Here is a 27444-nt window from a genome sequence, read left to right as displayed (position 1 = left end):
GAATAAAAAAATCACGCTCTCTTTCTGCTAATATCTTTTTATGTCATCTGGTTGAAAAATATTTGCCTGTGGGTCAGGGCTCCCCCGTTAGAAAAAGGCTTCTTAAAACGCTCCACAGCTCTCTGCTACATTAAATGTCTGGCCTCTGCATCCCATTTACTGCTGCTGGCTATTGGGAGGAAAGAGGGGGGGGGGGGGAGAGAGACAGAGAGAGAGAGAGAGAGAGAAAAGTACGACGTTAGGGCGACAGAGAGAGGGAATGAGAGTGAACGAAAGGGGGGGATTTTAAAGGCCTTGCAGAAAATAGAAGAATATGAAATTAAAAGCAAACTATAAAGAGTATTGTGAGTACTGTGTGACGACAGAGACGGATGCACGGGAAAACTGTTTTCTACTCATGTGTGGTTGTTTTTAGGATCTCTTTGTTTTAATGTTCTATAGTGTGTGTGTGTGTGTGTGTGTGTGTGTGTGTGTGTGTGTTCAGTGCCCTTGGCAAGAACAGGGGAATGGGCCATTCAGAATGGACAGTAGTTAGCCACCCACTGAAGCAAGCTGTTATCACTTCCTCTTCCCTCCTTCCATCCTTCTTCTCTCTCCCTCTCCCTTCTTCCATCCAACCTTCATGTTGTCTTTAATTTTACTTATCATGAGGTGATGGTACCTGAAACAAATGGGTGAAATCGGTCTGTGATTCAGAAGAAAAGAGGTAGAGAAAGCAAATGCTCTCTTACCAAGTTTAGAATCTTAGTTTAGAATGTTATAATACTAACGTTGAGGCTAATGGGACTGTCATCATAAACCAAAATATTCAGCCACGAGCATTTTCAGCCTAATAATGTGGTGAGATAAAATGATAAGGTATCATCATAAATGTTTAAATTCATGAATTCATTCAAACTATACAACTATAAGATGTTTTAATTTGTGTTTAATCACCTGAAACTAATAATCTCTGTGTTTGAATTACCTTGAATGAGTCCTTCATTAGAGTGGGAGTGGATCCTCCTCCACAGAGTCTGCCATGTTTCTACAGGAGCCCAGAATGGACAAACTAAAGCCCAACTCCACAGAGGATCTTCTATGTTTTCATGTTTTTTATGTTACTTCATCCATACTCTTGTTAAGGGAGGGTGAGACAAGGGGTATTTAGTTGCTTGCAATCTGCAACCTTACCACTAGAGGCCACTAAATCCTTCACACCTCAAACCATTCACCGTACAGGGATATATTATGTGTTGGTCAGACCCTAAAAGAAATGCATCCATATCAGAAACAACAACTTGTGTGAGGAATAACAGACAAAAGACAGATTTCAAAACTGGAAGCCTGGTTTTAATTGATATTGCTCTACTGTAATAATCCTGAAAGGCATAGTCTGGAGTAACACGTAATGTTTTAACTCATAGTAGTTTAAGTTACAGAATCATAGGTCTCTCTTTTTGCATTGAACAATATATACAATGTGAAATAAATACATTTACACAAATGGACATTATTGTTGGAGCACACTTGTATGATACACATCACAAAAATATACAGGTAATTGTTTTTTAGTTTTTTTTAATTTACTGATGTGAAGCACATCTAAAATCTACGGACATTTTTAATAACACTACAGGGTCTTCTTCTTCCATCCACAACTGTTTTCCTCTATGCAAAGGTCTTTTTTTTCAATCTTCAAATATCCTTTTCATCCAATTGTGTCAACTTTCTCTCTCCCTTAAATATTTTCTGCATATTTTCAAAATTCAGACTGGAGGGTTAGCCGCAGCACAAGTGGCAGTTACATTTGGGGATTAAATACAACTTAATGACTTAACACTGTAGAGCTGTAGATAGACACAGTTTGGCCTAAGCAGTTTTCAGGGGGCAGCCATGGAAGATGGACAATCCTGCTTTGTCGCTATGGCTAAATAACTCCTCCTGTTCCAGCTAAACTATTGTTACATAGAGCATTTGCAGCTAATGAATCTAAGTTCAGGTGTGAGCGATAACATGGCGCCCAAAGAGCAACCAGGTCAAACTCTTTCTATCGGTGACTCTGCAAAAACCCAGACAGTCCTTCTTCCACTGCTCCTGATAGAAAATACCAGTTTGGTTTGATGTTATTTATATGGATTTAACACTAACAGCAGAATAACTCTGATAGATACAAAAGCATTTGGATCTATAACCCAACACAAACAAGTGCAACTCTTGCCTCGTCATTGTACAGTCATCGAAATATTGCTTAGAACAATAAAATAAAATAAAATAAATCTAAATAATATCTTGGCTATGAGCAGCAAGTTATATCAACACTTCTGAAAGAAACGCACTCTCTCCCTCCTGGTTTTAGCTGGTAGATTTTCCACCTGTAATAATTCCTGCAAATATTTCAAATATGGCAGAAATTGTGAAATACCTTATTAGCAAAGTCTTTTGATTGATTAAAAAAAAATTCTACAGATCAGTATTTCCTTATATCAGAAATTGAAGTTCAGCCTTAATCACGTCAGGGGGGCGTGCCACATCTTTCATCGTGTTGAATTGTTCAGAAGTGCACAGTTTGAAACTGTAATACAATAAATAAATAACAGAAGAAAAGACTGGTAAGAAAAGAACCCCTTTCTTCCATAAATTATATGAAGATTCATGTAGTTGTAAGAAATACCATCTTTCTGACAATTAGTTTTGAAGAGTCAAATTTAAAAATGCATGTGAAATTTCCTTTTGCTTGTTTCCACTCTAAAATACATTATTGTTTAAGACCTTTGAGTAACTCAGAATCTTTGAATTTATGCTGTTTGCAGTGGAGTGAATCTATGAATTTGTCTAGATTCATAATGAGTAGAATAAGTTCGCATCTGAGTTTTGCGGTTTAATTATGGGTCCACCAATCTAACGAGGGACAGGAAGTGCAAATTAAACATGTCGAGTTTTTTCTCTGACATTTCAACCCACGCCAATGCGAGCTCTGTCCTTCATCTGCTACATTCACCTTGTAAAGGAAAATGTTTTCCTGGAAAAAAGCTGAAAAACAGGAAATAAGTCAAATATTTTGAGAAATAACTTTTCATCTTAATATTTTCTCCTTTTGCCTGTTGAAACAGTGATGGTAATGATGGAGCAGAGCTGTATGGAAGGCAGTTATGTACAGCAAGTTTATCAAAAAAGAGTCACCTACAGTTCTGTATTACTCAAATGGCCTTTTCACTTCATCTTTATTTAAACCTAAAGATATACAGTATATTGTTTGCTCTACAGGAAAGTTACGCAAATGATCCCTTTTTAAATACTCGTAAGGTGTTCCTTCATTTAGATACTAAATATTGAATTATTCATGTATAGTTTGGTGAAGATGAATACTTTTATTTGATTCCGGTGGTCTAGTTAAATTTCTCGAAGAAGAGCCTTATATTTGGTTCGGTTCATGGTGCGAGAATCCGGTACCCAGACCCCCAGCAGCGGACTGATCCGGCTGATGGACAACGTTGCCTCTAATCTACTCTGTGTTGTCTAAAGAAGGAGCACACGGCACAAGAACGGGAATCACAAGAAAAAGCACACAGCATCGTCGTAGAGGACCCAACAGAGGAGGAAGGGATCGAACAGAAACAGGACTTTAAAACAAAAAAAACAAAAAACTTAAAAAAAAAAAAGGAAGATTAAAAACACTTTTTTCCTTGATAGAAAAAACAGCAAACATGAAACGCACATCGAGGCTGAACTACATTTTTTGTTTTTTTTTCTCGATTTTGTTTCCAATAAAATGTCTTATGTTAGAATTATATTCTGTATAATTTACAATATACAATGTTTAAGAAGGCTGAGAAAATACCCCTTACTAGTAATACTGATGTTTGATACAGAGCATGTGATGTTAGAGATCAACTACACTTAAACTGCAGCCATCCTCAGCTGTGACAAGTTGCCATTTTATATTAGATTACACATTTATGCATTCTTATTCGGCTTTAAAAATCACATAAATAATAACATAAAAAAGTGACTTGTTATCACAATGAAATCAATGTCTCTGTAAGACAGTTTCCAGCTTTTGTTTCGGTTTCCTGTTTCCAGACAATTGAATTTAAAAAGCAACAGTTCTGATGTCATTTGTTATCATAGTGTTCTCTACATTTTGAGCCAATCAAAGCAAAGAGTTCATCTGAAATGATCGCTGTCATATTGCGAAAATAATATTCAAGGTTTCATTTGTTCCCTTTAGACAGAGGCTAATTTAATAAAGCTTATTTAAATTGTAATGAATTCCCCTTTTCAATTTAGTCAATGATTCTCAGTAATTTGGTACCAAAAATGTAATAATGTTCAAATTCTAGCACTTTATTTGTTTGGTAAATTAAATATAAAATTGTCAAACAACAGAAACTAGTGAGCTAACGTGAAATTGTCACTTTCAGGTGTTTTGGATGATGTTTGTTAGCACCGATTCCAAAAGGTCCAGATGTAACCTGGTACTTGTCATGGTCCCTACACTCAGTCACATGGCTGAAGAAAATTTTCACCCTGAACATAAAGTGGACAAAAACTGTGTATTACTGAACTATTGACTTTAAATATCTGTTTCTTTCTAATCAGATCAAATGAGACAGTCAAACCTGCCTGCTCACAAAAAGCAAACATTCGGATCATGTGATTAGGGCAAACTGTATACTTTAGTTTCTTGCTGCTTATATGACGTCTTCAACCCTCAGTGACCATTACACACACAGCATGTGCAGGGTTAACTTCTCATCCTGACATTCCTGGTCCATTTTACTTCCTCACTGTGACTAACAAAAGAAAAACTGACTGTTCCCTAATAGCTTATGGCGAGTTACACAGAGAGGAGGAGAAGCTACCGGCTCTCCTCAAATCCCCATCTTCTTTCCCAAATGTAAGACTGGCACATTATGTTAATATTGCAGACTTAGTCCATATGCACAAACCTCTCCTTTAAAAACCACTATTGTTCAGAGTTTCTAAGATAAACGCTGATTTGTTAATACATTACTTGTTATATTTATATATATATTTATATATATGATAATGGCTGAAAGTGGTCAAGCTGAAAAAAGGAAAGACATATTGATTGATTCAGTTTTAAGAGGACAATATCAATAACAAAAAGCAAAGCCGTGGTATATGTCATATACAGGATGACAGTTATTTACAACCCTAATACTGGTATCATCGCTAAGATTATTTTCAAGATAGAAATGAAGAATAAGAAGAAATTAAGGAATTTGAAAGCAACAATAGTTGTTTTTCAGTCAGTTTTGTCAGCACACCGTTCCCTCTGGTTTGTGTTGCGTTGTGTGACCGAAGCTCCGGGATCACTCGCTGAATGAATCAGAAAAATATCTCTCAACTGACACAAGAGATGAGCTGGAAGTTGTGAACGCAAAGGAGCAAGGAGAGAAAGTACCATCGAGTTTGGCGTTTGGGTAATGAGCATGCTCTGGACTGTCCTTAATGGCACAATTCTTATTAACAGACTGAAATCTCTACTAACTTGTACGTGGAGAGCTGTGAACGTGGGCCACCGAGCAGCTGAAATCATTCCAAACAGACGTCCGACACCGGAGGAATGTTTCACAGAATATATAGAATCATAGAGAATGAGAACTGAGCCTGTATCTACCTGTTAGCCAAGCAGGAAGCCATTCTTTGACGGTAAAGATCAAGTCTTGTTTAGTCGTATTTTTACTTTTGAACAGATTATTGATCGTTTAGATTATTTGAAACAATTTTTAGCCACATCAAGTGCACAAACACCAATATTGTGCTAATGCTGACAGGTCTGGGAAGCCAGGGTCGCTGGTCCTCAACAAATAAAAACAGCAAAAGTTGTAGTTGAAGTAGGGGGAGTCATGGGAAACCAGGAGCTGAATTTTTTGGGAGAAGCAGAAAGTGTTTACAATCCTGGTCGTTGAAAGTCAGAGCCCTGCTGGTTTTTTAAATTTCAACCACAACAATGTGACATAAGTGGTGGAACAGAAAACCAGCAGCGCTCTCACAGCACAGGACTGAAAGCCACCGGCAGATCGAACCAGAAGCAGTGTGTTGGGTTGTGACAGTACAGTTTGCTGGCATCCTCTGAATGGATGAGCTCCATTCTTTGGCAGGGCAAATCTCCTCTTCTTTCTGTCCATCCATCAAAATTTCATTGTACAAGTAATTTGACGACAAATATCATTAATACTTCTTAAGTGTTCATTTTTTCCCCGCTTGTTTTCTTCTTGAACACTTAAAAAAAACTCTGTAGGGGGAAACAGGGCGGGGGAAGGAGACACGAGTGCAGTCTTAAGAGTCTCTCAGAACTGAAATGAAGAGTTTTTAGGTTCTTTTAAACGTATCCTCGTTTTAGCTTCTGTCATTAATAACGTCTTCATCGATATTAAATGCATAAGTGACCGCTTTGCTGTCGTCAGTGTTCTGAGTCACCGTGGAAACTGTTATGTGACTGTTAATAGTCTTAAAAGGAAATCTTCCCTTAGTAATACTGCGGGGGGGGTGGGATGGCCATGTCAGTCTGTCAGCATCGTCCCCACGACTGAAGGTCAAGTGAGCGTCCTTTTCTCAAAAAACAGGGGAGTTTTCAGGGTTCAGGTAAGAGGTTGAGTTTACTTGTTTATGCAAAGGGGGATGCATCAGAAGGACGTATTTCAGGGACATATTTCTGTGAGGGTGTGTGTGTGTGTGTGTGTGTGTGTGTGTGTGTGTGTAAAAGAGAAAGAGGTCATTCAACGTTGCTGTTTAGACTTTGAGGTGAAGCTCAGGTGGTTCAGACTGGTGTCTGGCTTGTCCTCCATCTACTTCCCTGTCCTCAGACCTTGGCTTCCAGCAGCTCCAAGAAGAGTTTGTGCATTGGGACTTTGCCGTCCTGCTTGATGCTGTAGAAGTGCTGCACAGCCTTGGTGGAGGTCTGGCGAAGCAGGGGGAGGGTCATGAGCAGCTTGCCTGCTCGGCGGGGGTCCTCCTGGTGCTGGGAAGCCTCGTAGTCCTGCAGGGCCTCGTGGAGCACATCCTGGAGCTTCTGCACTGCGTCCACGTCTTCAATGTGCATGGAGTCTTGAAAAAGAAGGTCGAGAAACGTAAATATAGATAATAACAAGAAAACACACAGGCTAAAAATACAACACTGTAGAATATGCTCCCACCCACTTCTGTGAAATAATGATGGTTTATTGGTTAAACCTCGTCCCTTCCATTGTAATATTTAAAAATCTGATTTTGTGCATTTCAGCTATTAAACTCCAAATCTCTGCACACATGTAAGTATAGCTTTGTATCTTGAATTCTTTATCAAATGATTATATTAGTATATGATTCAAAGAAGGACACATGTGAACAAAGTGGGGGGCTGTACAAAATGTTTTTTCTCTTTTTTTAATGAGGAAACACAATTAAGAAAATAAAAAAACTATCTTGCAGTGGACCCTTAGTTTGACTGGAATATATGTAGACTGCAGAGAGTCTCACTCCTCTCAGGATGATGTTTACAGCACTATAGGTCTGTGTCAGTGTGTGTGTGCCCCCTCTGTCTGAGGTGTCACTGCTCTGAGCTTCCAAGTGGAGAGGAGACTCACCCTTATCCTACTAAGACATTTACTCTGCATTTCTCATACATTTTTTACTTATTCTATTGTGTGTGGATCAATCCAATTTTATCTTATCTTATCTTAATAATTAAATTAGCCTTAAAGTTTAACTGTAAATGAAATACTATGTAGTACACCCTTTGAACATGCCTGCATACATTTTTAATTTGAAACGCCACAATTCGTAGTTGGAACTATCCAGGAATGGGGCTTTAAATTCAGGAGCTGCTGTGTTCTCTGTCTTTTAAGTGTGGATCTGTGGGTGTGATGAATGGACGGACAAAGAGACAAGTGGGCGGAGAAAAAAGAAATACCCTTGTAGAATGATGGAGAGATGCGGGAGCACTTGAGAGTCTCTGTGTATGTGTGTGTGTGAGTAGCGGGCTACAAATGTCTGTAATCTCTCTTTGAGGTGGCATGTAAGGTGTGTTTCAGTGTTTGAGGCTGTAAAGGCTGAGAATGTCCCTCAATAATAATGCTCCATATTGCCCCTTAGGGAGGCAAAGTCTTAATGTGAGCTGGCCTTTAGCTCTCAACCTCCGATCAATGTCTCCGATCAATGATTACATGCATGTTAAATAATAATCACAAGGCAACTATTGATAGGCTAACCCCCCATCCACACCCCCTACACACACACACACACACACACACACACACACACACACATACACACACACACACACACACACACACACAAACACACACACACACACAGATCTGCCGAGGGGATAAGAGCTAGAAGTTAATGTATACAGATTTAAAAATGCTAAGGTGTTTCATATGAAGAGACACACACTCACACGTGCACACAAATTATAATAACACTGTTGGTTTAATTCATCCACTCTGTATAAACTCCATATGTATGTGAACTGCATGGACCTCTAAAAATAATCCATGACTATTGGTCAGTGGGAGAATATTTAACATGTCAGGGGAGTAAAATTAATTTATCAACTTTTATTATGAAGCCCTTTTTACTTTCTCATGTATTTGTAAGCATTACATCAGATGATGGGGATTATTCAATACAAGCATTTTCTACGTGACCCTTTTTTTATACTTTGTTGTTTGTCTGTGAGATCAGCTCTGGACCTTATAATACTATATTGAGCTGAGATCTGTCCATCGTTCTTACACAAACATGCTCACACACCAGATGGGTACAAAAACACAACCTTCACAAAGGTATGGATGCACACAGACATACATTAAGAGAAACATGAAGATAACTTGCAGACAAAATAAATTCCCCATAAAATGTGCGAACACACCTGCTTACATACACACAAGCACACTTTCATGCTCAAATACGTGTTGGATCTATAGTGTGTAATGCATGTATCAGTATGCAGGACCAGACGGTTTAGTTGGATTCTTTAGGGATCAATAGAAAACTCAGCTCAATCGGTTTTCAAATATTCTACTTTTTCCTGGTTTGAATAAAAGTGCTTTGTCCACATGTCTGGGTTTTTTTGGACCATACTTTGTAATATGGTGATATTTTGCTTGGTGGAAAACATTCATAAGGATATAATGGGGGCAAATATAATAATTAAACTTGTGTGCATTTACAGATTTTATAATATAATGCATAATTTTTTCCCCTTGTTTTTTTAGGCCAAATATAGCTAACCCTTGTACAGTATTGCTTGTTATTTAACACAATATAATATTTAATTATAATGTTTTAATATTTAATATAGTTAAAGCAGGACGATCAGGTAGAATTTACAAATTAAAGAGCACTACTATGAAAACTAATCCTCTTCTTCTCTTAATTCAAGTGGTTTTCTGACTCGCAGACGATAATTACCATAAGTTAAACTGAAGTTTAATGAGTTTGAAATAGTTTTTGATTAATATTGTGTGTTTGGTATTTAAGCTGGTAAACATGGCTGCTGCCTGTGCCGTGACCTGCACTACACCCACAAGTAAAACAGCAGGCGTTAATGAGCACGAGCACATGAGGCTGTTAAAACACACGTTAACAGAGCGCACACACAAACACAAACACACACACACACACACACACACACACACGTGCCTGCAGTTTCCCATGGCTAGTTTAGCTGTCTTTACATGTGGGGCACGTTTGCTAACATTTCTTAAGGCTTGGCTTCATTAATGCAGACGATTAGCATCCTGTGAATTAATTAGTGTCAGTGCCCTTCAAAATGCTAATGCTAGCAATCTGTTGTCTTGAAGAGCAGTTAGAGAGTCTGGCCACTGATGCAAAGTTCCTGTTCGGGTATCAGCTGTTTCCCTTTCAATCAGTCAAACAACGACTATTTCAAATGTGAGTTGATGTGAGGAAGCTTTGGAGGCGACATTACTATGGAGATTTAACTTGATTAGTTTTTGTTTATTTATTGGGTGTGATTTAATGGAATAGGGATTCCAGCTTCCAAGTTCAGTAACATGTCATTTCCATTTTCAGAGTAAAAATATAAATCTATATATTCAAGACATTCAGACTGACAGTAAAGATTCTGTCCACCTTATATACAGTAAGTAAATTAAGGTGGACAAATCATCCAATAAAATGCAGTCCAATGCAAACCTACTTATCAGCGCAATCTATAGCTCAAACGATGATATCAATTAGATAGTTTATAATTTATAGATGATTCAATCTAATGAATTACAATTTGTAAATTATAATGCAGACAACTGTGGCCAAGCAAAAATCTTTCTCTGGTTCCTCCTTAGAAATTAGCTTTTTATATTATATCATATATAGTCTTTTTTCCCTGTAAAATTAACTCTAGGTTTTTTTTTGGAAGGACTTTCAAAACAAACAGTGCAAACCTAAACAAGTAAGAAAACTATTGGCAATTTAAAAACATATTTTATGACTTAATAATATGTTAGAAAAACATTTAACAAAAAAGCTTTTCAGTGTCGGCTTTTACTGCAGTGCAGTTATCTTGCTTAGTGTATCATCAATATTTGTGTGCAGACAGTAAACTCATGTCCTTTCTACAATTTATTCATTTTTATAATGTTCCCATCATAACGATCCATATGATATACATTTTCTGTAACATTAATCAGCAACTCGTTGTCCTTAAAATGAAAGGAAATCTTGCAATTAGTGAATTTATTTTCAACATTAATTTTATTTTTAAAACAGTTGAACCAATGTGTAAACCAGACTCTGACCCTAGTTACGCCATCGATGGGCTTAAAGGCAACAAGGACCAGGTAAAGCACACACAATTCATCATCATCTTCATCATGATTGTCATCGATACTGTTGTTCCAGCCAGCAGCTCCAGACAGTCAGCAGCATTCATACGCCAACAGACACACACACTCGGTCAGAGCCAAGAGATTGATTGTCACACACAGCCCAAAGGACAACAATATGTCAATATTTCTGTATGTGCATCAGAGTATTACTGTATGTGTGTGAGCAAACATTTCACAGTGGTTCACATTTAAGTACACAGCAAAGTGAGCGTGTGTTTCTGCATGTGTCAGAGAGATGAAACTGGCAGATTTGAGAGAATGTGTGTGTGTGTGTGTGTCTGAACGTGCTGTGAAGTGTGTATGTCCGTGTGTGTCGATAGTGGCAGAATCTGAACAAAAGGCCCCTCCCTCCTTATTCAAAGCTCTCCCATTTAAACACATTGTATTGACAGCTCCCCCCTTGTAATTAAAGAGTACTGAAGAGCTGGCCGGCTTCCAAGACAAAGTTCAAAAGACGGGTCATGGGAGGAAGAAGGTGTGTGTGTGTGTGTGTGTGTGTGTGTGTGTGTGTGTGTGTGTGTGTGTGTGTGTGTGTGTGTGTGTGTGTGTCAGTCAGCTGTCGATGCAGCTGGATACATCAGAGAGGGGGCTTTATTGACGGACTTTGGGTTCTAATGATTTCACCTTATTTAACAGGCATCTGAAGAGACGACTATGCTAATTGTAAAAGGGATGGTCACTTTGTTCAGGGGTGGGTGGTGGTCTGCAGGCTGGAGGTGTGTGTGTGTGTGTATGTGTGTGTGTGTGTTTGTGTGTGTGTGTGTGTGCTTGTCTATGTGTAAAATGACTGTAGGCATACATGACTATTGTGTGACAATGAATATGGTAAACAACATTAGAAAAGTAAAGTAAGACATGTCATGTAAAATAAAATATAGCTCTGTGTGTCATATTTGTGTATGTGTGTGTGTGTGTGTGTGTGTGTGTGTGTGTGTGTCTGTGTGTGTGTGTGTGTGTGTGTGTGTGTGTGTGTGTGTGTGTTTTGGTGGAGTATTGAAGACGGTCCTTTAATGATTCAGTTTAAATGAGTCCCATGGGACCGGGGGATTCCTGGGATTAACTATTTCTCCACAAGCCCTGTTCAGTCATGTGCTCTCAAACTCAATCACACACACACACAGATGTAAATGATAATATCAGAATTTCAAACCTGAGTTAGCCAAAGCAATCGCCTTGAGAGTGACAAATTCCTCCTTCTCCAGTTTCATAGACTTGTATTTCTTGACCAGCTGAAGGATGGCGTTGTTCAGGTCCAGGAGTCCGGCCAGCTTTGACTGGTCCTCGTCCATGATGTAGTCCTCAGCGTACACCAACTGAAGAAAAAAAGAAAAAGAGCGAATGGAGAGGTTGCAAATTAACATGTGCTATATGGCTCTAAAACATAATTTAGTGAGCGCAAGAGAAAAACACGACATCAAAGACACTTACCTTGTCCTCAAAGGAGAGCGAGCGGTACACAACACGCAGGATCAAGATCTCCATCCACGCACTCTGCAGTAGACTCATCTGGTCTGCCAATGACAGTGTGGAGAAACCTGAGCACAAAGAAGAGCAGCAAGAGAGATTTTAAGTCAGAATCAGAGTTACAGTCTTGTTGTTACTATATTCCACTATGTGTTTTTTTAATAGTTTGGCAATGACTAATGTCATTTTACTGAAACTGTTGCTAAAATATATTTATACTGGTAAGAAATTAATTGGTCTTTAAAGGTGAATCTAACAAGAAAGAAAAGAGAAGGACAGAGCCTGTTTTAATGCTAGTGAGAGGGTCAAGATCGGCCCTCCTCCCTTCTCTACCTGCCCTCCACTCCATCCATCCATCCATCCAGCTGACCACCTCCACCTCCTCTTCCTCTCTCCCTCATGCCCAGGGGCTGCTCTCTGGGGAAAGGCAGGCCTTATCTCCCCCTGACACAACCTCCATGGATCAATGCTAGCAATCGCTGCTGCTGCTGCACCACACACACACACACACACACACACACACACACACACACACACACACACACACACACACACACACACACACACACACACACACACACACACACAAACTCGCACACTAATTGCTGCTATGGCCTCAAAACTAGTGCTTTCTCCGGTGTCAATCCATGTCTTTCTATTTGCCTACGTCTGTATCTGTCTGTCTCTCCAGTCTCAATCCATGCCCTTTTATCTGTCAGTGTTTACCACTGAACATCTGTGTGTCTGATTCTGGCTTCACCTGTTTCCCTCCCCCCCCGACCATCTTGATACATCTGTCTGTAGGTCCCGTCTCTCTATACACGTTTTCTTTCTGCCTTTCAATTGCTTGGTCTGTTTATACTTTCACTTTTTCTACTGAACTGCTCTTTTAATGTCTTTCGATTACGTTCTCACGTAAATGCTCCAGTCTCTTGCTTTCTCTCTCCCTCTGTCTGTCCCTTTAATGGAACACCTGCCCACTCACACCTTTCCTCACAGCTGTCCTCTGCTCACACACCTGTCCATTCACACCTGCCTGTGTGTTCCAGTCTGTGTGAGCGTGTGTTAGGCTTCATAGGACAGGCAAAGACAGTGGCCCATGTGAGCACACCTGTCAGACCTCGCTGCAGCCCTCCAGTGTGTGTGTGTTTGAGAGGAGCGTCCTGCCAGGAGAAGCAGGCAGATGAGAAGGGAGATATTTCTTCAACAACATCTGCTGCCGTGTGCCTCCCTTTTGAGATGATAGGTGTGTGATAGTGTGTGTCTGAGTGTGTGTGCATTAGGGGCTCTTATCTCACAGTGTGTTGATGGGTAGTGGCAGGCGTCTCATTATGTCCAAGTTGCAGGCTATTGTTGTTTGTAATGTGCTGTAATTCATTCCATCTACAACTGTGAACATTCCCAGCACACAGTGACACACGCATATGTACAGTAGATAGACACAGCTGGTGTAACACACACGCATGTGCATACATACATGTACACACACACACGCACACACACACACACACACGAACACTGTCTATCACATATGCATAAAACTAAATACATAGGGATCACTGGAATGAAACCAAATGTGAAAATATGATCTAGACACACACACACACACACACACACACACACACACACACACACACACACACACACACACACACACACACACACACTGACACAGTATCATTGCCAACTGGCAGTGTCTTCTTCTACTTAATGAAATCATCAAAAGGGATTAGAGGTGAATTTCTTAAGGGGGTCTTCATTCTCACACACACACGCACATACACACATTCTCATTCACAGAGGCAGATGTCTTTGGGGGGTACTTATGACTTCAATCATCGTGGGCAGGGAAAATAAGCGCTGGCATTGCTAAAATTAACACACACATGCACTTATTGAATCTGTTCAAACCCTCAGGTCAAGTGAAGAGAAGAAGACATGAGTGAGGGGTTAATATCATTTAATGGTGTCACTGGTTGTGTGTTTTAACTTTCGGGTGTGTGTGTGTGTGTGTTTGTGTGTATTTTAGGGCTCTGGTATTGGGAGCAGGGTTCAATCAATCCTCATTGCTCTGATGGAATTTGATCTGGGGCCAGTGGGGCCACACATGTAGTACACAGAAGTCCATACAAGGTAAAAAAAAAAAAAAAAAAAAAAGTGTAAACGTCATCCAAAACATGTCCGCACGACTAGCTGTTCTTTAATAATAAGGTTTGCACACATCCACTGTAAACAAACAACTTGCTCGTAATTACATATAAAATGCACACACGCGCAAGAACACACACTCACAAGGAAACACCAATAATTAAAACCCTCGTGATTAATTTATTGAGCTGAAAGTGCACCTTCTCTTATTGAGGTACATCAATGATTTTTATCAGGATGTGGATTGTGTGTGTACATGGTGTGTGAAATCTTTTGTAATTATTTGTATGCTTATACTGTTTATTTGAACATTATAAACATAATTGCACTGTAAGTGGGCCGGCTTCTTGTTTTATGAGCATGTTTATACTCTCTGTTTATGCTTACATTCCCATACATATGTTTCTGTGTGTCTCTATGTGTACTTCTGTTTGTGTGTGCGTGTGTGTGTGTGTGTGCATGTGCCTCCCCGACCCCCTCCCCTCCCCACCAGCCTGTCTGCACCGTTCAACCATCCAATGCCTCTTATCTGTCTGATTAATAGGCGGCCAGCTTCAGGACAAATTAATTAACAGATAACGCCATCTCTCCCTTCTTCCCTTCCTCCATTCCTCCCCTCCTTCTCATGGAGCGATCGATACAGCAGAAGAAAAGAAACATCAATGGGAATTTAGTGCTGATGATGGAGAGAGAGAGAGGTATTGATGGAGAGAGAGAAAGAGAGAGAGAAAGATGCAGGAGAGAGAGAGAAGAAAGTAAAAGGAGGAGAGTTGTTAGACGGAGAGGTGGTAGTGGTGGTGGGAGGGATGGAGACCTTTCTTTCATACCTGTGATTTCATTGGACAAAGGAAGGTTCCTTATTTGGCTCTAATTACATTTACTTTCTGCCCATTGTTGATAAGGCATACTATGTGTGGAGGTGTGTGTGTGGTTGTTGTGTAGCTGGTGGGCTGTTTGCTGTGGCAATGATGGGCTGAGCTACATGTAGGAATACATTGAAAGTTAAGTTTACAGCTTTGATTAAACATATGGTTGTATTGTCAAAAAAAAAGAAAATGAATACTGGTTAACATTTGGTTGGGACAAATCTTTTAATGTTTGTCTGAACCATGGTCCAAGGCAACACCTTTAATTTTGGTTCAGACTAAACTGAAAGTTTGAAGGTTTTCAACAAGTGTCTTGATACAATTTACATCTTCTCAGCCAAATACTGTCTAATTAAATGACTATTGTGCGACCAAAGCTCGTTGCATCAATACTACTAAATTACTTTTATTCTGTCCAGAGACAAAACATTAAGTGAACAAATGGTCATATATAGCCCCTTTTCATAAACTGAACAAACCTTTAAAACACTCACACTCACATTTCATTGGTTCTCCTCACAATATCTGCTTGCAACAACTAAAGGATGATTAGCGTTTTTATTTTATGAAAGTTACTCAATCAAGTTAAATCAGGACATAGACTTGAACACTCTCCAGTGTCAAAGTTTTGCTCTCTGTCATCCATCATCCACCTTCCTGCATCTTTTCTGGAACGCAACACTTCCCGAGCTGGATCGATTTTCATTAACAATAATTTAGATAACAGTTATTACTCTTTTTAGGCGAATCCTGCGAAACCATATAGACATTAAGACAGGATCTGTACTGTGTCATTTTAATGTGTGTTTGTGTAGTTATGTGTGTGTTTGCATGTTCTGACATTGGTCTGACAGAGAGAGGCTACAGTGCAGTCATACATATTTAACCTCTGCTGTTTGCTCCTGCGTACTTTCTCTTTTCTCTTTCCTTTGCTCTATCTGATACACACATGAAGACAAACTCACACACAAACACACGGCGATTCCCCAGCCACCCTGCGGCCTGTTTGTCTGCCAAATGAGTCCTGACTGCGCGTTTACACCCGAGACCGCACAACAGTCTGGCACAGACACACACACACACATAGGATCGCCTTCTCTCACGCCCCAGTTGCTACACAGACCCACACAAACACACATGTACAGGAGGCCTATATTTATTTTCTTGTGGTTACAGGGCAAATGGGAACCAGTGAGAGCTGATTGTGATGCTTATGGGAACCCATGCACTTTTGTGTGTGTACAGATTGTGGCATTTGTGAAGCTATTTTTATGTGCATGTGAGTCTGTGTGTGTTTGAATGATGGTGTCTATTGTGGGCTTTTCTACACGTGTGTGTTAGGGTTAATATGACAGGTGCCAAAACTGGTTGCAATACTGATCTGGTCCCATTTATTAACACCGACCTGCCTTTGTATTCTGTTACAGTGGCAGAAAAACAGACCTTTTGGCATGTATTTGTATTATTTGAGCGATGACAATTTAAATTGAGGAGGTGAAAGTAAATTCTATCTGTCACTATTTCATGATTCATGATCGCCTGTATAGAATGCACACTCTCTGACAACTTTTTCTTATATATCACATTGTGAGTGCTCACCTGCTAAATCACCAAAATACAATACACCCCTGATATTTCAGTCCACAGATTGTGCTGTCCGACTTGAACATAGCCTGAGAACATATTCAACAGCAGAGATTAACACACTTATCAAGAGTCCTCAGTCTGGAAGCTGTAAAAATGCGCTTCACACATTGTCACAGCAATGTAACACAATACATTATTCATCCATCAGTTGCACACAGCATTTATCCTTTCTAGGGTCGTGGGCAGCTGGAGACAGTCCCAGCTGACATTGGGTGAGAGGTGGGTTACACCCTGGACAGGTTGCTAGTGTATCGCAGGGCCAACAAACAGAGACTAACAACCATAAACACTCACATTCACACCTACAGTCAATTTAGATTCTCTCTGCATTCTCTCTTTGGACTGTGGGAGGAAGTTGGAGTACCCGTAGAAAATCCACATAGACTCAGGGGGAGCATGCAAACTCTAAAAGAAAGACCCCGCCCTAACACAAGAGACAAGCAAAAGTGAATTCACACCAGGCACAGTGAGGGGAACTGGACGTGCACTGTAAGTGAGGAATCCTTGACCAGAGCTCCACGTTTCAACAAATGAGTGAAAAGAAAATACATTAATACAGATGTGCTGCCAATGTTGTGTCCCAAGGCATTTCAACAGTGTGATAAGTGGTTGTTGATTTGTTATTTGTTAACAGTTGATTTGCTATTTACAATTTGTTAACAGATAGTGTACGCAATCTTTTAATGAGAGGGTATTTAAAATAATTCATTAAGACTGATGTGAACAGTTTTATCGTTGATTGTCTAGTTGTTTATTGTCGGTGAGAGGAGGACAGTGGAGTCTGTATGTGCAGCATGTGCACGTATTGTGTTCTGCAGGGGACAGATTTAAGTCTACTGGCCCACTGAGATATAGATTGCATTAGAACACGTGAAGTTTCCAACAGTTACCAGCACATTGCTGCCCTGCATGTGTGTGCCTGTGTTCGTTTACAGCGTAGGGACACGACATTGCTCCAGTGTTTTCTCTCTTTCCCTCTCCTACCACTCCCTGTATATGTTTGTGTTTAAAATTTGTGTTGGTGTGCACATTATTGCGTGCTGTGCGAGGCAAGTGCTCCCTTGTGATGCTTTCCAATGTGTATTTGTGTGTGTGTGTGTGTGTGTCTCAAACTGTTTTGTACCATACGGCCAGACGCCGGCCCAAATGAACACAGACCCCCCGTGATGGCTTTGGCCAAGCTGAAACAACACACACAAGAAATGACGCACACGACAAGCACGCTGGCAAATACTGTCACACACACACATCCACCAGCTGACCCAATTACACAGAGATGCGCATCGAGATGGAAACAAATCTACCCCGAGAACCAGCTAATTTAGAAGGGCTTAAAGACACGCGCACACACACATGCACCCACAACCACACACTTAAAGGCAGGCACGTGCGTGTGTACAGTCACTTAAATTCTGAACAACTAGAGTTACCTCGTCGCAGTTGTACAACTCTGCATGTCGAGTTGCATGCTACATCCATGTCTGTCCACACTCATAATACATGTAGTGAAGACTTCAAATTGAATAAAATGTATTAAGTCATAATTGGCATATGAATTCTTGAGTTATGGCCAAACATATTTTGTGAGTCACAGTCCCCTTGACCTGCGACCACCAAAATTGTCATCCTCCAGTGAAACGGAAGATTTCTGAGGTATCACCTTCACAACAGTGGGATGGACAATTCAAGGGTTTTGATTTAAAAAAATCATTCAGGTGACTGATTTCTTTAATAATGTGTAATTTGGTGCAGCTTAATTGAATTTAAGGGAACTCTTGGGCCTTGGTGGAGCTATGGCTCTACTGAGTACCATTCTATTTGGAAATATTATTCTTGTACAGATATCTCACTCCAGGAGGTCAGTAAAGATTGAAGCAAATGAGGTCACTGATTATTTTGGATTATTTTACTCGATACTTCTCCATTGGGAAACATAACCACTGTGATATTTCGAACAAACTGCAGAAAATCATGTATTTTCCTGTCATCTGTAAATCTCTGGATAATAATGACATGTCACAGTTTTTTTGTTACTCAGTGTTTAGTTGTTTGTGTGAACAGGGTAATGGTTCTACTTTGATTCTTATTTTAACTGTCGCTCTGGTAAAGGTTAAACTCTTGGTCAGAATTTTTGTTAGTCAAGTTCAAGCTGAAATATTTTCTCTAAGTCAACAAAAGTCACACTACTGTGCCAGACAGCACTGTGGCATGACACATTGTTTATTGTTCTGGTTTTTAATCTGAAGAAGGGGTTTTGATGAGGGTTCATCTCATCTCTGTTTGAGTTAGTTTTAATGAATAATTAAAACAATAACTGACATATTTTTGTACAAACACTACATAAATTCACTACACAATCTGTCAGTTCTTGCACACAACCACACCTCCTCACCTTCAGTCATTCTCATAATATATCTTATTTTTTCCTGTTTCTTCCTCCTTCCACCCTGCCCCCTCTCCCCCTCTCCCACCACATCCCCCCTTTTTCTCTGTGCGGCCTCGGGGAGAGTGGAGCAGTCATAGGGTTGCGGTAGCCTCTAATCAGTGTGAACAGCCAGCTAATTACCAAACCCTCAGCCCTGGCTGACTGTTAATTGCATACATTAGACACCATCATCAGCACTGCAAGATTAACACTTACAATCTTCCCATTGCTGTAGTGGAGATGAGTGCTCTGTGAGGGAGTGTGTGTGTGTGAGTCAGAGGTGGAGGGTTGTGCACTGTATTGTCTGTCTGTGTGTGTGTGTGTGTGTGTGTGTGTGTGTGTGGTGTGTGCTGCCTCTGTGGTTGCGGGTGCTAATATTTAACACTTAATTAGACTCAAAATGGAGACGCAGCAACACAGAGATGGCTGTCGAGTGTTATAGCTGTTGCGGTCTCGGGGTGGCTCGGGTGGGGGCAGCCGGTCGTCGAGGGCAACCCTGAGTCTCCGCGGAGACGACAGATGGAGTGACATTAAGAGCATTGCCGTGGAGCTATTTCAAATAATAAAATATCAATATTTACATTTTAATTACCCACTTCTAGCTCCGGCGGGGCTGTGTCAAGGAGCGTGTGGGTGACAATGTGTGGGCAAATCGCACCGCAAGCTCCACTGGGGCCGTATCGTCTTGACTCTGTCAGGATGACTGCTCAAGTCTGCACTGTATTAGAATGTCTGGGTGAAATTAACAATGTGTAATATCTCAACTGATTTCCAGCATCAGTTTTCTTGTCTTTTTGTCTTTCTTGCTCTTTACTTTGTCTTTCACTCAATTCATCAATCTTCCTTGTGTATCCTTTACCTCTGCATCCTGCCCTTTCCTCCTACAACACAATGCTGATGCAGGCAGGAATGACCACTGTGTGTGTGTGTGTGTGTGTGTGTGTGTGTGTGTGTGTGTGTGTGTGTGTGCGCAAGACTGTCGGGGGAATTAACCATGTGTTCACACAACAGGAAAGCTTATACACACAACAGCTCTCTGACTCTGCACAAACACACACACACACACACACACACACACACACACACACACACACACGTGCTGCTGACAGACACATCTGAAGACTAAAAGTTCACAATAGTTATAAGAATTGAATAATAAAGAACATAATGTAAATATTATATGACTCAAATGTGTTCCAGGTCAAATGAAATCAGATCTTTCCCTCACACCTCATCAGGAAACACACTATCTATCTATCTATCTATCTATCTATCTATCTATCTATCTATCTATCTATCTATCTGTCTATCTATCTATCTATCTATCTATCTATCTATCTATCTATCTATCTATCTATCTATCTATCTATCTATCTATCTATTCATTCTTGTCTAGTCTGAGATTCCTTCATTTTCCCAGTTTGTTCAATTAACTGGGTTGTGACAGTCTATTGATTTGTGGGTTTATTGGTATACATCTGGGGATTATTATCCTCCGAAACATATTCTCCTGAATCAAAGCATCAGCCACATCAACAGCTTTTTAAAATTTTCTTTAAATTCTACGTTTTGTCACATATACTTTCCACTGTCTCAGACATCATTTGTATTAAAAATCTGTATCCAACCCTACATTTAAAGTTCATGACAAGTAAAATTGTGGAATGGGAGCTAGACCGAGCACTACTGATGGATGAATAGAAACTCGCTGATTGTGGCTTTAAAACAAAACCCAGCAGTCCCCTGTCCAGGCCCGCTGTCTGAGTATGAGATTATTAGGCTGTGTTGATTCTATCTCCTTAATCCTCCGTAGTTTTCCATAGAGAGAGGACCACAGAAACTCCACAGGGATTAATTTACCATTCACAGATTAGAGATATGGTCTCCAATATCATCATCCAGGACAAGCATCAAGAGGAAAGGCTCAACTATCAGAGCAACAAGGAGAAAGAGAACAGAGAGAATGAGAGAGAGAGGGATACACAGACAGAAAGAAAGACAGAGATGAAAACGAATGGACACAGAGAGACGGTCCACTCTCCTACACCATCAGGCCTTAATGTCCTAGCTCGAAGACAAGAACATTAGACCTCATTCCACCTCCTCATCTGGGCCCGAAAAAGCCTGGGCTGAAAATCTTAATTAATTGTCCAATAGTGCTGCAGGGTCATTATGCATTGCAATAAAGAAGCGTGTAATTATGAGATTTAACAGCCATTACCAAGGCCAGGAACTCATATGTCATCATCAGCAACCAAGCCAATGGTTTGGTATGTCAGTGTGTGTGGCTTGATTGACAGCACACGCACAAAGCACACACACACGCTTGTGTACATGTTGCATTGGTTTACAGTGAGTAGATATACAGAAAACAGGCAAACTTAAATTTTTAGGGACACATAAACACACACACACACACAGACACCACACACACAGACACACACACAGACACACACACACACACACACACACACACACACACACACACACACACACAGTCTGACCCCAGACAATGAGGCAGTCAGCCTGCAGATGAAACACATCAAGAATAAATAATGTTTGTGTGTGAATGAACAGTTAAGCGCTGAGGTGACAGACCACAGCCCTTCTCTACATACAGGAGCAGGTGGCAAATGACACACTGGTATAAGGATAAAGTGCTGTGTACAAACACATACACTTATATTTATAGAGTAACTACTAGTGCTCAGGAGTCCTACAATCAGAGAAACCATACGTGTGTGAAGAGTGTGTTTTAATTAAATTATGAATGTAGATTTCACCACAACTCCAGTTCATTTCTTTTTTTTATAAGTGTGGCCTTCTTCCTCTTGCTTCCTTTCTCAACATTATTTTATTATCCTTTCATTTATATATATATATATATATATATATATATATGTGTGTGTGTGTGTGTGTGCGTGTGGGGGGGTGTATGTGTGCAGGCCGTAAGTTGTCTAAAGATGGTGACAGGCACACTCCAATCCTATTTTCCCACCTGCTTATTCCCTGATGGAAAGGATGAACCCTACAGACTGTTATTTAAGAACGATGGATGGAGAAAGGGAGTGAGGGAGCGGGAAAAGGAAATTAAAGGGGTGAAAGTGGGGGAGAGAGCAGGAGGGCAGAAGAAAGGTAGGGAACAAAAAATGAGTGGAGAATAAACAAAAATAAAAGGAATAGATGGGAAGAAAGAGAGAAGGAAGGAAGGAAGGAATAACAACAGTAATAAGAGAAGGAGAGGAAAGCAGAAGGGGAAGTGTTTTGGGTGACAAAAAGCAGTGAAAAATATAGACAAAGCGGAGAAAAGGGAAGATAACAACAGAAACCATGAGGAAATATGGAGAGAAACATAGAGAAGAGTGAGTACATGAATAACTATTTTATGTCTGTGAACTTTGCATGAACTGGCAGAAATAATGTGATGCCACGACAAGCCTGCCCCTCCTTCCACTAGATTTGCTGCATGCATATAGGTGTCTGATATTTGTGTGTGAAACCCTGCGTGTGTGTGAATGCTTTCTAATGCTTCTGGATTCTTTGTGTGTGTGTGTGTGTGTGTGTGCATTTCAACAGATAGAAGAGGATGATGATGATTTGAAATGGAGTTTGGCCTGTGTGTAATTATGATCATCTATCTTTATGCCCCGCCAGCATATCATATCACATCACATCACATCACATCACATCATCTCTCTCTCTCATTCTCTCTCTCCCAGACACATGCACATACACACGCACACATTCATGCACGGATGCATGCACACACACAAAAGCAAATTGAAAGTAGTAAAAGCTGACTGTTTGGTAGTGATGACTTCGATGATGATCGGCTCAGATGCTGTTCTGATTTATTTGTTACTGCTCGTCTGATGTCACGTATTATAAAACTGTGTGTGTGTCTGTGCACATTCTCTGTCTTAGGGTGCTTCTGTGTGTGCGTTTAGAAGAACACATTTGTGTGTTCATGGATCTGTGTATCATGTAGTGTTTGTGTGTGTAGACTTGTGTACATGCGGCCTGTCTCTCGTGTATGTTTTGTGTGTGTGTGCTTGTGTGACAGACATTATTTGATGCAGATTAGACAGTGTACTCAGATTGCAGGCTGTGTCTCAGAGGCTGATAGACAAATTTGATTTGCTAATGTAATCACACTAATAAGAAAAACAGCAATGGGCTACTGAGTGAGTGAGCATAAATCTCACAACTTCAGCCTTTGTGTTTTTGAACACTTTTACTTGAAATGAAACACATCTGTCCACTGAATGACTTTCATGAAATATTGTGTTTTAGTCAGATTATTTTTTGTCAGGAATTGGAATCAATCAAATAGCAGATTTCCATCAGTTACACTCTTTAATTTACAAATAAGACATTCACTTACTCTGTTGGTGATGATGATATTTTCTTTATGGACTCGACAACAAGCTACCACTACGCACTACTCTTTAAAAGGTATACACAAGATATTCATTGCCATGAGTCACACCAACACACTAGCACCAGTCTCTGTGACCACAAAAACAAATGCATCATCAGTCACACCTCCCCCTTCCCTTTGCATAGCAGGGTGTAACCAAGCTAATTGAAAAATGGTTTGAAACACACAACCTGAAGCACACAGGTGGATGCAGCAGCAGTGAAAGCTGGTACCATGTGTGACGCAACTTCTGAACAAATGTGTGAGTCGGTCCGTGTGATCGATGATCATAAGGTGTGCATCACCACCGAGGTGTGACCCGACGGAGTAATAGTGTTTGTGGGAAAGTTTGTGTGCAAAATAATGTGTGTTTTTAAAGTAGGCAACTTTGTGTTTGAGTGTCATCATGGGTACATCGTCATGGAAACACTGTCAACATGGTGATGGCAAAACAAACACTGGACGTCGGACAGACAGGAGAGTCAACACAGAGCGAGCGTGATGTCAAAGAATGTGTGTGTGTGTGTGTCTATTCAAAACATCTAGTGTGGCATTAATGATTTATTTTACAAAACCAGCATCAGAACATAAAGTAAAAAAATATATGACCCTTCAAATGTAACATAGAGGGTTTATTTCAATTCATAATAATTGCATTGTGTAGTGACTACATCAGTATAGTAGAGGATATTCATTAAAAAGGAAAAGGAAAATGTTTCCCATCCTCTTTTGTCTCATATTGATGAAATGCTTCCAATACCAACAGGCTTAATCCAATAAAGAAAGCCCAACTTAATCCAAACATTGAGATCAGATATCAAATATTCTTTTCTAATTTGATTTCATCAATATTTGTTTTCATCTGCAAACAGGGATGTGTTTGTCTGTATTGGCTGCAAGAGGAAACCATGGTGGTGCACTGGAAAATAAGATATTTCTACTGCACCAATGTGGACCACATGAAACAGACAAGCAAGATCACACTCACACATCAACCTCTAAATGTGTTATGTAGCTCCGGAATAAGATGAAATGGAAATCTAACACGGCCAAAAGAGCTCTGAGGAAAATCAACAGCAGCTGGAAACACATATGATGATTCAAACGAGATACAATAAAAGAAACTAAATTGAGTATGAGACTGAATTAAATCAAATCCTAATATTTATAAGTTGAATCTCATTAGAAAAAGCTGAATCTGTTATACCATATCAATGGTATCATGGTATCACACTATAATTCACATGATAATTCATATAATAAGATACCAAAAATACTGTAGATGTGAATATTTCTGAAAATACTGTGCAATATATATTTTGACGTTTTAGATCTATTGGCAGAAACGGGAAATAATATTCGTAATTATGTTTTCATTAGTGTTTAATATGAAACTAAGAATTGTTGTGCTTTCTTCAGGTTAGAATGAACACTATGGGGAGCAGTAAGGACAAACAAATGCTGGCTGTAGATAGGGCTTTCTGTGTTTTTAAGTTACCTAAAGACAGACATGTTTCTTTGACGCGTGAGGAAAGGTAGGGTTGAACTAGGGGGCGAGGGGAGGTGGACAAGTCAGTTGCAATCTGCAAACTCACTGTTAGATGACACTAATCCTGAACTGGGACATTGAACCCTAACCCACTTAACACTAACCCCAACTCTAACCTTTAAATCTCGTTTTGACCTCTCATTCAAACCCACACCTCCAGATAGATAGATAGATGAATAGATACTTTATTGATCCAGAGGGAAATTTAGAACACCTTTGTCCAACAAATCTTTTATCTTTAAGAACAAAGTAATTCATCATTAGTGTAAATACATATATATATATATATATATATATTAAAGTAACATTACTTTGCAGGCTTGTCCATGTGTTTATATGATAGGTAACAGTGTTACACTGCACTGTTTCTGTGTGTCAGCGTGAATGCACTGCATGTTTGTGTGTTGTGTTGTGTGTTAAGGAGGCACCTAGCATGCTGACACTGTCAAGGTGAACTAGCTTCAGCCGACAGAATGGGGACAAAGCTTCTTGTGCGTGTGTGTATGTTATTCTGGTTGTGTATTTCCATGTGTTTTTGTGTACATGTGTAAGTGGACCAGACGTTTTACTGCAGAGGATAAAAGCTTTGATGAAAGACACACAAAAAATTGAATAAGGTCCAGAATGATGAAGACAGGAAAGAAGGAACTGGGACACGATAAGGCAATATTGTCTCATGCCAATAAAGCTCACTGATTTACAAATGTGAAAAAACGGCGTGCGTGTGTGTGTGGTGGCCGAGATGGTTCTCTCTGATTTACCACTGTCTGACCCAAAGCCCAACAACCTCTTTGCTGATTGATGACATCACCAGACTTAATGAGGAGGGCTGTAGAGTGACATCACTGCCAGTCTGCGTTTTTCACACGCGCGTACACACGCTGCTGTTTGCTGCTCTGCATCTCTTGAAGCTCATTGTGAAGCGTTATAATGTGTGTCAGTGTTAATTTAGTGAGTTGCACTTTTACAGTCAAGGATCTGAGTATCTGCCTATATGTGTGCACGTGTGTGTGTTTCTGAGACTCAACATTTGATTTGCTAAAAGGAGCAGGACACTTCTATTAATCAATATTTGCTGACTGACTGTCTGTCTTTCTGGCTGATTGACTGACTGTCTGGCCAACTGATTGGTTAACTAACTGGCTGACAGTGTGAATGGCTAACTGCTCAACTGGTTGAATAAATCTGTGATTGAACAATTAAAACCAAAAGAGAGACAGAGCACAGGAGAAGAAAAGGCTGGAGAGAACTTTGATTACTGGGCAATTCCCAGAGAATGTAACAATATTGATAAAAAGGCATTTTTTTGAACATAGAGCCGAACTTGGACTCAATAAACCTCGACAACTGAATCTCTTTGAGATACAGAGAAAAAGGGTGACAATGGCTGCGGGGACGAGAGGAGAGGGGAAGGGCTGTGTAGGAGGGGAGGGGACGGGGGGGTTGAAAGATGAGGTTGACTTGATAATGAAGAGGTTAAGGATACCACAGAGAGAGAGGGTTGGGGGTAAGGTCAGAGACAGGGCGAAAAGGAGGGAGAGACAGAAAGGGAGGTCAGAATAGAGGTTAGAGAAGTGGGGGGATATTTAGCCGTCGGGTCAGAATAGTATTGTGTTAAAGGCTCTCTGGGAGTATCCAGGTTATACTGAGGGTCTCCCCCTTCACCCTTATACTTTCTGTTTTAAACCTCATCTTGGGCTCGCTGTCCTTTAACTGTTTTTCCACACCATTTTTTATCACATGCAGAATAAAGGGATGTAGATAATCTGAAACAATTTCTCATGTGTATAAATGCAACAGAAAATAAGTCCACGGGAAGGAAGGCGAGCACTGTGCCACAGTTTTGGAAAATGCAGAAAAGGAAGCGAGCTGTTCTTAACAGAGCTAAAGTAAAACAGTGGAAACAATTTTAGTGCATTTGTACGTTCACCGAAGTTACAAAACAAAAATCCACAACTGATATGAAAGGGAGGTAAACAATCATTAAGGCCCCCCCATGATCATCCTCAAATCCAGATAAAGAGAGAGAGAGAGAGAGAGAGAGAGAGAGGAGGTGAGAAGCATGCAGGACATGAAGAAAG

General features: G+C 40.2%; 1 protein-coding gene across 8 annotated transcripts in view; it reads right to left on the bottom strand.

Moving 5' to 3' along the window:
- Positions 1 to 1310: 1310 nt before the first annotated feature.
- The window catches only part of esrrga (estrogen-related receptor gamma a), a 135454-nt gene continuing 109320 nt past the window's right edge, over positions 1311 to 27444 (bottom strand). For all 8 annotated transcript variants that reach the window (XM_069522142.1, XM_069522116.1, XM_069522147.1 and 5 more), the window contains 3 exons: positions 12273 to 12379; positions 11995 to 12157; positions 1311 to 7056 (listed from right to left, as the gene is read on the bottom strand). In XM_069522142.1, the coding sequence (XP_069378243.1) occupies positions 6812 to 7056; positions 11995 to 12157; positions 12273 to 12379 (515 nt within the window). In that variant the 3' untranslated portion in view covers positions 1311 to 6811. The remainder of the gene's footprint in view (positions 7057 to 11994; positions 12158 to 12272; positions 12380 to 27444) is intronic.

Source organism: Paralichthys olivaceus, chromosome 1 (genome assembly GCF_024713975.1).
Source record: "Paralichthys olivaceus isolate ysfri-2021 chromosome 1, ASM2471397v2, whole genome shotgun sequence".
In the NCBI taxonomy this organism is placed as follows: Eukaryota; Metazoa; Chordata; class Actinopteri; order Pleuronectiformes; family Paralichthyidae; genus Paralichthys; species Paralichthys olivaceus.
Note: the sequence above shows the minus strand (reverse complement) of the source record. Positions and strands in the feature narration are given on the sequence as shown.